The sequence below is a fragment of the Neofelis nebulosa genome, chromosome 10, assembly GCF_028018385.1.
Source record: "Neofelis nebulosa isolate mNeoNeb1 chromosome 10, mNeoNeb1.pri, whole genome shotgun sequence".
NCBI classification, from domain to species: Eukaryota; Metazoa; Chordata; class Mammalia; order Carnivora; family Felidae; genus Neofelis; species Neofelis nebulosa.
This window is the reverse complement of record NC_080791.1, coordinates 16,420,301-16,432,417: the sequence shown is the minus strand read 5'-3', so window position 1 is coordinate 16,432,417 and position 12,117 is coordinate 16,420,301. Positions and strand designations below refer to the sequence as shown.

Genomic DNA, 12,117 nt, shown 5'->3' with positions numbered 1-12,117 from the left:
GTCCCGGAACGCACCGGGGCGCGCGCCAGGCCCCATGACGTGGCCCAATCCCGAGCCGGCGTCGGCCGTTTCCCACCCACAACTGGCGTACTGGCCCCCTCAGCAGCCTCCGGCCTGAAGCCGGCGACGGAGGAGGGGGCGGGCCTAGGACGTGGCCCAATGGGAGCGCGCGCCGCGGCGATGGGGGCGGGGTCCGGCGCGCGGCGCAGGGCCGGGCGGTCGAGGCTCCAATGAGCGCGCGCCGCGTCCGGGGCCGGCTGGTGCGCGAGACGCCGCGGAGAGATTGGTGGCTAATGTAACAGTTTGCAAACCGAGGGGAGTTGTGAAGGGCGCGGGCTTGGGGGTGCCCTGCCGGCCTCGTGGGTACGTCCGCCGCCGCGTTTGTCCCAGAGCTGGGGCCGCAGGAGCGCAGGCAAGCGGTAACGGGGTTGGGGATGGCGATGGGAGCCGGCCACCCCTCCTAGGAGAGGCAACGTGCTAGCTCCGGGGGCGGGTCGGTAGCGGGAGCAAGGGCCGCACGGACGCCGGTGCGCTTGACCCCGCAGCTCGGTCCCGGGGCGCCCCCACGCTTTAGGGGAGGGCCGGGCCGCGTTTCCGGGGGTGGGAGCCGCCGCCTTCGCCAGGTGACGCTTAGGTGAACTCGGGGGACTCGGTACCTGCCCGGCGAGGAATCTTACCGTTGCAGGCACGGCGTCTGTGTAGGCAGCGAGGCGGGGGGTTGGGATGGAGAACGGGCGGCGGGCGGGACAACCCGAAAGGATACCGAGGAGGAGACAGGCCCTTCTAACATCCCAGCCTCCTCCAACGTCACCACTTCTCAGTTCCCGTCCAGGCCCGGCCTGGCTTTCCCCGCCAGCGGGAGAGCTCCAGGTGTAGGGAGGCAGTTGAGCTCTGGGCGGGGATCCCTGGCCGCACCCCAGGTGTCTAACAGCAGGGGCAGTGCTAGGGTGAGCCAGTTACAGCCTATGCTGTGGACGGAAGGCTCTGGTCTCCTTTCTCCTGTCCCGGTACCTTCCCTGTTTAGGGATGTGGTGGATGGAGTCCAGGACCCTTTGTGTGATTAGAGTGCTGGGTCCTTATCTGGAGGGCGGGGAGGGGGATGTAGGCCCCTTTGCCCCCTGGTGACGGTGGAGTATGAATCTTAAAGCTTCTCTGTTCTGGGATGAGTTTCTGTCTTCTTCACTCAGGGCATCCGGTTACAAGTGTTGTTTTTCTCCTCCCTCAGAGGCACAATGGCAGCCACCGTCAGGAGGCAGAGGCCAAGGAGACTAGCCTGTTGGGCCTTGATGGCTGTGCTCTTGGCAGATCTGTTGGCACTGAGTGGTATGTACCCCAGTAGTGGGCTCAAAAGAAGAATCGATGAATGAACTATGGTGGGAGAGGAGGCTTTTAGTTGGAAGTTGGACTCTTGAGTTGCTGAACCTAGGGTTTTATCTTTGCTATCTTTCCTTCTCTTTGGAGGGTGAAGTGCTTTGGTTAGAGGGGACTCAGGAGTGTTGGGGAACAGGGGGTAATCAACAAATCTCTTTCTTTTTCAGACACGCTGGCAGTGATGTCTGTGGACCTGGGCAGCGAGTCCATGAAGGTGGCCATCGTCAAACCCGGAGTGCCCATGGAAATTGTCTTGAACAAGTGAGGGCAGCCCCAGTGTCAGGGGTGGGGGAAGAGGGAAGTCTGTGCTCCAAGCCCGTGTGTGTTCTTGCTAGGGCCCACAACAGGCTGGTGTCTAAGTGATTGTATTTGGGGTGTTGAGGCTCCTGAATCCACATCCTGCTGTAGGCACCTGGGCCCTGTGTCTCTTTTTTTTCAGGGAATCCCGGAGGAAAACCCCAGTGACTGTGACCCTGAAAGAAAATGAAAGATTCTTTGGAGACAGTGCAGCAAGCATGGTGAGCTAACAGCCCACCCCCTTCCCATAAGCGATGGGCAGAAAAGAGATGTCAGACCCCAGAGCCTGTTCTCTTACCAGCCTCTGATGTGAGAGGTAGGTGATGGTGGACTTGGGAACCTCACGCCATATTCCTTATTTATCTGTTCTCAGGCCATCAAGAATCCAAAGGCGACACTGCGTTACTTCCAGCACCTCTTGGGGAAGCAGGAGGGAAACCCCCATGTGGCCCTTTACAGAGCCCGTTTTCCAGAGCATGAGCTAGGTTTTGACCCACAGAGGCAGACTGTGCACTTCCAGATCAGTCCGTGAGTGTTGTGCTGGGGACAGTGGACTCAGTGGGCCTCATGGGCTCCTCTGCTCATGGTTGTCCTTGCCTTTAACTCATCCCCTCCCCACAGGCAGCTACAGTTCTCACCTGAGGAGGTACTCGGCATGGTCCTCAATTACTCACGTTCCCTGGCTGAAGATTTTGCAGGTGAGTGGCTAAGGTGGGGCCAGCGGTGGCCAGGTTCCCTAGGGTCTCAGTGGGACAGTTTTGCCTCCCAGGGAACAGCCAGCCATATTTGAGGACATCTTTGGTTGTCACAACTGGGGAGCTGCTACTGGCATCTAATGAGCAAGAAGCCAGGGATGCTGCCCGAGATCCTACAATGCACAGAATAGCCCCACATAGCAAAGAGTTACTTGGCCCAGAAGGTCACTAGTAGCAAGACTCGGAAAGGGTCGTCTTGAGTATGGAGCTGGTGGGAACCCTGGTCTGTTGCCCTCTGTAGAGCAGCCCATCAAGGATGCAGTGATCACCGTGCCAGCCTTCTTCAATCAGGCCGAGCGCCGAGCTGTGCTGCAGGCAGCTCGCATGGCTGGCCTCAAAGTGCTACAGCTCATCAATGACAACACCGCCACCGCCCTCAGCTACGGCGTCTTCCGCCGGAAAGATATCAACGCCACTGCCCAGGTGAGCTGGGGAGGAACTTCTCACCGGACTTGGAGGCTGGCTGGCTGGCTGTGACGACGGAGACCGCTTGACTCTGTTTTGCATCTCGTTTGCACGACTAGCCCTTGACAAAATGCAACACCAGGCCCCTCTCGGCCAGCGTTGGGGCTTTTCGGCCTTCAGTGGAGAGTCGATACAGCACCTTGGAATTAGAGAAGGTTTCCGTGACAGTTGTCTCGGTGTCTCCACAGAACGTCATGTTCTATGACATGGGCTCTGGCAGCACCGTGTGCACCATTGTCACCTACCAGACGGTGAAGACTAAGGAGGCGGGGATGCAGCCACAGCTGCAGATCCGGGGAGTGGGGTAAGTGGGTACTTGCTGAGACACCCTCGGGTCGGGGGTTTCTTCTTGGAGGGGCAGCTGCCTCCTTTTCCTGCTCCCTGCATGAATGTTCTCCTGAAGCATCGGTCACTGTAGGGTACCTCTTGGAAGAACCGGGGGAAGATGGAGAGAGAAGGGGACAGTTTGGGAAGATTGAAAGGCAGGGAACTTACCGAGAGCTATTACTTAGGAAATCCGTGGGGCTACCGACCGTGCGCAGTGTCCGATGCGGTCATTTGCTTGTTCTTGTCACTTTCAGCGTACTTACTGGTGACGTGGTCTGATTTTCTGAGCCGTTCTTTTCTGTGCGGTTCTTCCTCCACCACTCTAGTCCCAGCTTCCATCATCTCTGGCCTGCAGGGTTACTATAGAAGGTCTCCCCGTCTTCACTGTGGCCCCCCTCCAGTTCTTTCTCCACGTTGTAGCCAGAAGGTTGTTTTCAAAACGCCAACCTGAGTATAGTCTATTTCTTTAAAAGCCTTCAGTGGCAGGGTGCCTGGATGGCTTAGTCGGTTGAACGTCGGACTCTTGATTTGGCTCTGGAGCCTGCTTAAGATTCTCTCTCTGCCCCTCTCCCCTGCTCTCGCACGTGCCCACATTCCTGCCAGCTTTCTCTTCCAAAGGAAAAAAAAAACTTAGTGGTTCCAGACCTTTATCGTGGCCTGTGAGAGCTCTGACTCCTCCCTTTTGTCTCTACCCAGAGCCTTTGCTTTTTGAGTTCTACCATGCCTGTCCTTTGGAACTTATTCATTGGGCTGTTTCTCACCTCAGGGTCTTTATGCACACTGTTCCCTCCATCTAGGGTTGTTTTCTCTTCAACCCATTAACTCCACTCAATCCTGCAGGTTTCAGCTCAGGCATCACATCTCCACGGAACTTTCTATGGCGTCTGTAAATAGGGGGCATTTCCCTTCCACGTCTTCTAACGCTGTTGTCTGTCTCCCTTATAACTCGGGGTGGTTGGCATATTTTTTCGTGTAATTGTTCGATGCTAGACTGTAAGCTTCTTGACAGCAGGTTCCCTGTCTCTTTGCTGTTAATTGCATATCCAGAGACAAACAGATAGTCAATGCCCAGTAAGTACGGTGGATTGGATACGCACGTGAACTCCCACTGAGGTGTCAGCCACGTGGGAGGAAGGTGAGGTTCCTAGGTCGATGAAGGGACACTGTGTGTTCCTCACACTTTTTCTGTCTCTTTTCCCTGGATAGATTTGACCGCACCCTGGGGGGCTTGGAGATGGAACTCCGGCTGCGTGAGCACCTGGCAAGGCTTTTCAACAAGCAGCGGAAGGGCCAGGGAGCTAAGGATGTGCGGGAGAACCCCCGTGCCATGGCCAAGCTGCTACGGGAGGCGAATCGACTCAAAACCGTCCTGAGTGCCAACGCTGATCACATGGCACAGGTGCCCACTCATGGCTGGTCGAGGGCAAATATTCTCCATCCTGAGCTAGGCCCCTTGTGTGCGGTGTGGCCCATCCCTCTTCCCAGGCCTCCTACCATTCTCCCAAAGTCCAATTCCCTCGATTTCTGACCTGCCCCCCCAAAGAGGAGGACCTGGGTGGGCGCTCTGACTTGCCCCATCCTCCTCCTAGATCGAGGGCCTGATGGATGATGTGGACTTCAAGGCAAAAGTGACCCGTGCGGAGTTTGAAGAGTTGTGTGCAGATTTATTTGAGCGGGTGCCCGGGCCTGTGCAGCAGGCCCTCCAGAGTGCCGAAATGAATTTGGTGAGGGGGTAGTGAGATGTGGGCGTGGGGTGGGGGGCATGTGGGATAGAAAGTGGTTAGGTGGCAGGGGGGAGGGGGCACGAATGTCACCGGATGCGTCGGTGCCGAGGAGGAGGGCTGATGATGTGCCATTCCATTTCCCATTCTCTGTCTGTAGGATGAGGTTGAGCAGGTGATCCTGGTTGGTGGGGCCACTCGGGTCCCCAAAGTTCAGGAGGTGCTGTTGAAGGCTGTGGGCAAGTGAGTGTGGGTGCTGAGGCATTGGGGCCAGGGCTGCGGAGAGGGCGGCCAGGCTGGGTGCTCCAGAGTAAACGTGCTAAAGCGCAGGACTTTTGCAGGGAGGAACTGGGGAAGAACATCAACGCAGACGAAGCAGCTGCCATGGGGGCTGTATACCAGGCAGCTGCGCTCAGTAAAGCCTTCAAGGTGAAGCCGTTTGTAGTGCGAGATGCGGTGATCTACCCCATCCTGGTGAGTAGGCCTGTCTGATCACCTTACCGAGGGTGGTTTCTCTCGTCTGCCATAGCCTGTACCCTTGTTTTCTGCCAGTTGACAGTCTCCACGTACCCTTACCCCAGAACCTGTTCTGGCTCTCCAGTGTGCTTCCTCTCTGCCTGCTGTGTAGGTGGAGTTCACAAGGGAGGTGGAGGAGGAGCCTGGGGTTCGCAGCCTGAAGCACAATAAGCGTGTTCTCTTCTCCCGAATGGGGCCCTACCCTCAACGCAAAGTCATCACCTTTAACCGCTACAACCATGACTTTAACTTCCACATCAACTATGGTGACCTGGGCTTCCTGGGGCCCGAGGATCTTCGGTGAGAGGGTGGGGCGAGGTGGGGGCTCCAGAAGGGAGGATCTGGGGCCACGGGGCTGACGGGGAAGCGGGCTGTGCGGTCAGGATTGGGGTGAGCATTTTCTCTGGAGGGCCCAACATTTTGTGCTGGGAGGCCTTGTAGTCAAAGGCTGGAGGCTGGCTGGCTGAGTTCCCTGGACTTGCTCTCTCCTCCCCAACCAGGGTATTTGGCTCCCAGAATTTGACCACAGTGAAGCTGAAAGGTGTGGGTGAGAGCTTCAAGAAGTATCCCGACTACGAGTCCAAGGGCATCAAGGCTCACTTCAACCTGGATGAGAGTGGCGTGCTCAGCCTCATCAGGGTGAGAGCAGAATGAGACCGTGGGTACAGGGCAAGGGTCCAGGCCCCACCAGCCTTTGCAGAGCGGTTCCACCTGGTATTAGAACATGATAAGCGGGAAAGGCTTACGGAGGTGGATAAGTCCTGGCTCTAAACACAGCTAACCAGGGACCTGGTGGGTCAGGGCCTATAAAAAGTTACAGATGTTGTACATTTCAGGATCTGTAGAATGGCCAAGTAATCCGTTCTCAAAGAATGGTTCGGGGCTGGGGGGGGTGGGGGGGGGGGCGGGCGGCGCCAGGGTTGCTCAGTCAGTTAAGAGTCCAACTCTTGGTTTCAGCTCATGTCTTGATCTCGTGGTTGTGGGTTCAGGCCCTGTGCTGGGCTCCACGCTGGACATGAAGCCTACTTAAAAAAAAAAAAAAAAGTAGTTCTGGGTGTTAACATCTTTTAGAAGGTACCGTGGGAAATCACGGCCCATTCTGTTGTCAAGTGGAGAAGTGCAAGGCCGTGAGGGAAAGAAGGAGCTATGACCCAGTCCTCAGGAGGGCTCATAATCCAGGGGGGTAGTGATGACTTGATTCAAGATCCCTTAGAAGAAGGCGGGTGAGGGAATAGGCCAGCACCGCCACGGGTCACGTGGATGTGTGTGAGTAGACACCCACTGTGGCAGGACGTTTGTGGGGACGAGGTGGGTTAGCGTGTGCGTCTCGTCACCTCGCATCCCTGTTTCTAGGTGGAGTCTGTGTTTGAGACATTGGTGGAGGACAGCCCAGAGGAGGAATCTACCTTGACCAGTGAGATGAGTGTGTGTGTGTGCGTGCACGTGTATGTGTGAGAGAGGATGTACTTGTGTGCCTTTGGGGGAGGCGGGCAGGCCTTGCCCTTGGGCAAGGAGGTGGTGTCACCGCTGTGGCCCCTTTGAGTCTTTGGGTTTTCTTCCTCCTAGAACTTGGCAACACCATCTCCAGCCTGTTTGGAGGTGGCACCACACCAGACACTAAAGAGAATGGTACAGACACTGTCCAGGTAAGGCCAGCACGGAGCCAGGGGAGCTTGGAGGATGGTGAATGGGGCCGGGCAGTAGCAACAGAGGCAGGGAGGGATTGGGGCAGACATTCCAGCTGCCTAGGACTGACTAGACCCGCCCTCCCCGCTTTACCCGGGCCCTTGCCGAGTGAACCATACCCTCCTCTGGACCCTGAGCTGTCCCTGTGCTCGGGCTCCAGGGCACATTCCCTTCATCTCGAAGCACTGCTCCTCCGACCGGACCGCCTGCCGTAGTCTGCACAGCCTGTGACCCTGTGGTCATCTGCCTGTCCCCAGGCTGTGCTGGGAGCAGCAGGCCCCTTTGCAGCAGAGCCTGGGGGATTTGGCGTTGCCGGCTGAGCGATTCATCCATAGGCTCTGCTGGGGACCTCTTTTTTCCCAGGAGGAAGAGGAGAGCCCTGCTGAGGGGAGCAAGGATGAGCCTGGAGAGCAAGCGGAGCTCAAGGAGGAGGCGGAGGCCCCAGTGGAGGACACCTCTCCGCCCCCACCCACTGAGCCGAAGGAGGCTGCGGTTCCTGAGGAAGAAAAGGCCACAGAAAAAGAAAACGAGGAAAAGCCTGAGGCCCAGGTGAGCCGGAGGCGAAGGGAATAGATGCCTGCCTGTGGGGAATAAAAGGACCTGAGCTTCTCCTGACCTCCTCGTTTCTTTCCCCCACCAGAAGCCAAGTGAGAAAAAGGAGGCAGGGTCTGAGGCTGCCCCTCCAGCCCCAGAGGAAGAAAAGAAGCAGAAGCCTGCCCGGAAGCAAAGAATGGTAGAGGAGATTGGGGTGGAGCTGGTGGTTCTGGACCTGCCTGACTTGCCCGAGGATGAGCTGGCCCACTCAGTGCAAAAGTGAGTAGAAACGTGCGCGTGTGTGTGTGTGAGCATGCACGCACAGGGTGGTAAGGGCAGTGGCACCCATGGGAGGGAGAGCCGTCTGCCCCAGGGTCTGAGGTCAACATGCTCTCTCCCTCGTGCTTGCTTCTGTCATCCCACAGACTTCAAGACTTGACGTCCCGAGACCTAGAGAAGCAGGAACGGGAAAAGGCTGCCAACAGCTTGGAAGCTTTTATCTTTGAGACCCAGGTTGGTGGGCTGGGAGACACAGCTGCCCCGGGACCTGTGTCTGAGGAGGGTCTGCCTCTGTGAGCCCTGCTCTTGGGGTTCGGTGCATGCTTGGGCCCGTGTGCACCTCTCTAGGACAAACTGTACCAACCCGAGTACCAGGAAGTGTCCACAGAGGAGCAGCGCGAGGAGATCTCTGGGAAACTCGGCGCTGCCTCCGCCTGGCTGGAGGACGAGGGCTTTGGGGCCACCACAGTGGTAAGCGGCTTCCCAGGACGTGGTGGGGGGGATGGGAGCCCTCGCTTTGCTCTTTACAGGCAGAAGGTCGGAGAAGGTGAGGAGAGCTGGGGTGTGAGGCCAGGAGAAGGACGCGGGGCCGGCTTCAGGGCCAGCCTCTCATCCCTTCAACCCCCTCTGCCCACTCTCACCCTGCATCCGTCAGATGCTGAAGGAGAAGCTGACTGAGCTGAGGAAGCTATGCCACGGGTTGTTTTTTCGGGTAGAAGAGCGCAAGAAGTGGCCTGAACGGCTGGCTGCCCTTGATAATCTCCTCAACCATTCCAGCATGTTCCTCAAGTGAGCAGCCCCTTCGATTTTCTTCCTTATTCGGTCCTGCCAAGCCTGGAAGTCCATCAGCTTCCCATGCCCACACCCCAGATCCCTCTCTCCCCTGGGCTCACCGTCTCCTTCCTGGCTTACAGGGGCGCCCGGCTCATCCCAGAGATGGAGCAGATCTTCACTGAGGTGGAGATGACAACGCTAGAGAAAGTCATCGACGAGACCTGGGTAATCCCTGCATGAACACTTACTGGGATGCTCCCCTGGCAAGGTGTGCTATGCTGGGCAGAGAGGAGATGCCGAGAAACCGGGGTTCAGCAGCTGCTGCCTCCTGGCCCGGCTGCTAATCGGGAAGGCGGAAGGCATTTACATTTGAGGCCACGTCTGAGTAGCCCCAAGCAAGGGTCACAGCCATGAGTTTTGTCAGACTGCAGGAGCAGCAGAGCCCATCCCTATGAGGTTAGAGCAGCTGCTCCAAGCATCTGGGGCTTGAGCTGCGCTCCGAAGGTGAGCCAGGGAAGACTTGTCACGGGAGGCCGAAACTCTTCCTTTTGGGTGTGTGGAGAGTGACATTGAGCCAGAGCTCAGAAGTGGAGAGACCAGGGAATAATCAATCAAGAGCTTCAGCTGTAGTTGGTCCCTAGTATTGTAAGCCACAGACATGGCTATGAGTTTGGGACTCCTTTGTGGGGAGCCTCAGATGCCGTTCTGAAGAGTCTGCTTACCATCGTGGGGCTGACGGCCAGGAGTAGTGGAGTGGTCTGCCATCTGAGGGAAGAGCCTGGGGCCGGTCTGGGGTGTATTTCATCCGGGCCAGAGATAACCTACCCTCTCCAGGGCTAGCTCTGAGCCTGTCCTGGGCTCACCCACAGGCCTGGAAGAATGCGACCATAGCTGAGCAGGCCAAGCTTCCCGCCACAGAGAAACCCGTGTTGCTCTCAAAAGACATCGAGGCCAAGATGATGGCCCTGGACCGTGAGGTGCAGTATCTGCTCAACAAGGCCAAGTTTACCAAGCCCCGGCCCCGGCCCAAGGACAAGAATGCAACCCGGGCAGAGCCTCCCCTCAATGCCAGTGCCAGTGACCAAGCAGAGAAGGTCATCCCTCCACCAGGTGAGGGCAGGGTGCCTGGCTCCAGGTTCCACTGGGCAGGAAGAAGGCCTCCTTTCCCTCCTGGGACTACATTTTACCCCTGGTTTTCCTCCAGGCCAGACTGAAGATGCAAAGCCCATTTCAGAACCTGAGAAAGACACTGGTGAGTTGAAGAAAGTGATTGGGAATATGGATATTGCTAAGCCTAGGGGTCGGCAGACTTGCAAGCACAGCCTGTTTCTAGAAGGTCCACAAGCTGTGAACAGCCCTTACGTTTTTAGGTTCTTACATATCCACACAAGCATGTCTGTGCAAAGAAGCCGGGTGTAGCCCACAACCCCTAAAACATTCACCATCTGTCTTTTTATAGAAAAAGTTTGTCAACCCTTTCATTAGTCCCTTCCTCCCTTCTGCAGAGGCTAACCTCTTCCTCCCAAAAGCAGGATCTGAACAGGCAGACACCGAACCTCTGGAGTTAGAAGGTCCTGGAGCAGGTGAGCATGGGGCTGGGGGCACCCGGGAAGCCTAGTAGGGCCCAGCGGGGAGGATCTGCCCAGAACGGGGCCAGTTACCTTTGTCTCACCTGCTGGCATTCCTTTGCTCTTCCCCACTCCCAGCAGAACCGGAACAGAAGGAGCAGCTGACAGGAGAGAAGCGGACTTTGAAGAATGATGAATTATAACCAACCCCCCAGCTCCCCCTTTCACCCCTCCCCCTTCTCCTACCTCCTCTATTTATTAAACATCGAGGGTCGGGGGAGGGGTTGCTCCTGCCTTCAGAGGCTTCGGTTCCTTTTCTCTCACTTTGATTGGAGGTGTGGAGAAGGGGGAGGAAGGGACAGCCCACCAGTTCCTTCGGCAGTGGTTCTGTGGTAAAAACTGAAATTGTTTTATTTCCCAGTCCCACCCCTGGTTCCTTACCCATCCAGGCCCTCATTTGGGGAAAATCACTATTATGTCTTAATTCTTTGCCTGTGGGTAGGTGAGGGATTGGTTGTTGATGGGGTCGATGGACCTGGCAGGTGGGAGAGGGATGCCCTGGGCTATTAGAGAGTCTCCAGTCTTGTCTGTCCTCCTCCCTGCTTCCCTCTTCCACTACCAAGTCCGCCCCTACAGGGGCCAGTGTCTACAGAGCCTTGGTTACCAGGTCTGGTTTCTGAGTGCCTATCTATGCTCTTTCCTCCTCCAAGGTCTTGTCTTTCCCTAAAAGGCCCCATCCCCGGTGACGACTCTTCCCCTGGTTTCCTTGGCTTCCAGTTGTGAGTAAGGCAGCCGTCTGCCTCTTGCCCTAGCCTTTCCATCTGGACTGGCTGCAGTAAAGCTAGATCCATCCCCACCCGCGGTGGCCAGAGTAGGCAGCAAGAACGTGAAGAAGGGAAGCCAGCCGCCTCTGTGGGAGAGACGTCTGAAAACCCGGGAGCTCCCACTTAAGGCCTCTCAGACACAGGAAAGCGTGTGGAGTGGCCAGCGTGGGATGCCAGCATCCTGCGAGCACTGTCGGAGTCTGCATCTTCCCTGTTCCTGTCCCTCCGTGTCCCTGTGACTCCTGGCCCTCTCTGCTCTCCTGTCTTCTGCCCTCCTAGATACGGCCTTTCCCTGGTCCCTTGGCCCCCTGGGCTGACCAAAATGTGCTTTCTACTGTGAGCCCCTATCCCAAGACCCCGGGAGAAGGAGAGACCATGGCGTGAATGTAAAAATGCCACCTCAGCCTTTTTGAGGCAGGCCGTGTGGGTGAAGAAAGAGGGTGTGGGCTGGCCTGCCTTTCTTGCATTGCTCTGCTAAGATGGAGGCTCTTTACCCATCATGCCGATGTTGGGGAGCCTGTCCTCCAGTATTCGTCTGGAGCAGGAGCCACAGCGCCACCCGGCTCCCAGGGCAGGGGGGAACCTGGTTGTGTCTGTCCTTTGTCTTTTTTCCTTTTTTTTTTTTTTTTTTTTTTTTGCCACATTGGCAGATATGAGACTTAAGGGTCCCACCCCATCCTGTATGTTTGAGTTCTTTCACTAGCGGTTGAGGCTGGTTGGACAGGTTTGAGTCAAATTGTACTTTGGTCCATTGTTAATTGAGAAACTGTTTCAATAAAATATTCTTTTCTACAGTTTTTGTGCTATGGTTTTTAAAATGTTTGTTCCCTGGGGCAGCGTGGTGGCTCAGTTGGGTTAAGCATCTGACTCTTGATTTTGGCTCAAGTCATGATCCCAGGGTCAGGAGTTCGAGCCCCAGGTTGGGCTCCTTGCTGAGCATGGAGCCTGGTGCACTTGCTTGCTCTCTCTAAAAACAACTGTCTCCTGTGTATGAACAATA

The 12,117-nt window shown here is 56.6% G+C and overlaps 1 protein-coding gene across 8 annotated transcripts; it reads left to right on the top strand.

Annotated features, from left to right (window-relative positions):
- The first annotated feature begins 225 nt into the window (after positions 1–225).
- Positions 226–11,911, top strand: HYOU1 (hypoxia up-regulated 1). 8 transcript variants are annotated; one of them, XM_058686968.1, is made up of 26 exons: positions 226–363; positions 1,226–1,323; positions 1,539–1,632; positions 1,811–1,889; positions 2,042–2,196; positions 2,290–2,366; positions 2,665–2,846; positions 3,077–3,192; positions 4,422–4,614; positions 4,805–4,939; positions 5,097–5,179; positions 5,278–5,410; positions 5,565–5,752; positions 5,953–6,091; positions 6,806–6,866; positions 7,019–7,098; positions 7,502–7,687; positions 7,779–7,951; positions 8,098–8,185; positions 8,300–8,422; positions 8,607–8,740; positions 8,866–8,950; positions 9,595–9,835; positions 9,930–9,977; positions 10,231–10,308; positions 10,432–11,911. In XM_058686968.1, the coding sequence occupies exons 2-26, from the start codon at positions 1,233–1,235 to the stop codon at positions 10,494–10,496; spliced, it is 3,027 nt and encodes a 1,008-aa protein (XP_058542951.1). In that variant the 5' UTR covers positions 226–363; positions 1,226–1,232; the 3' UTR covers positions 10,497–11,911. The 8 variants fall into 8 exon arrangements, with proteins under 8 accessions (XP_058542951.1, XP_058542954.1, XP_058542953.1 ...); XM_058686971.1 differs by having other exon boundaries at positions 232–412; positions 10,255–10,308; XM_058686970.1 differs by having other exon boundaries at positions 232–412; positions 10,435–11,911.
- Positions 11,912–12,117: the final 206 nt, after the last annotated feature.

Excerpts from the sequence above, each read along its gene's own strand:
- HYOU1 (XM_058686968.1), top strand. The coding sequence starts at position 1,233 with ATGGCAGCCACCGTCAGGAGGCAGAGGCCAAGGAGACTAGCCTGTTGG. Across the intron at positions 4,615-4,804 it reads ACGCTGATCACATGGCACAG|ATCGAGGGCCTGATGGATGA; the intron begins GTGCCCACTCAT and ends TCCTCCTCCTAG. Across the intron at positions 5,411-5,564 it reads CGGTGATCTACCCCATCCTG|GTGGAGTTCACAAGGGAGGT; the intron begins GTGAGTAGGCCT and ends CCTGCTGTGTAG.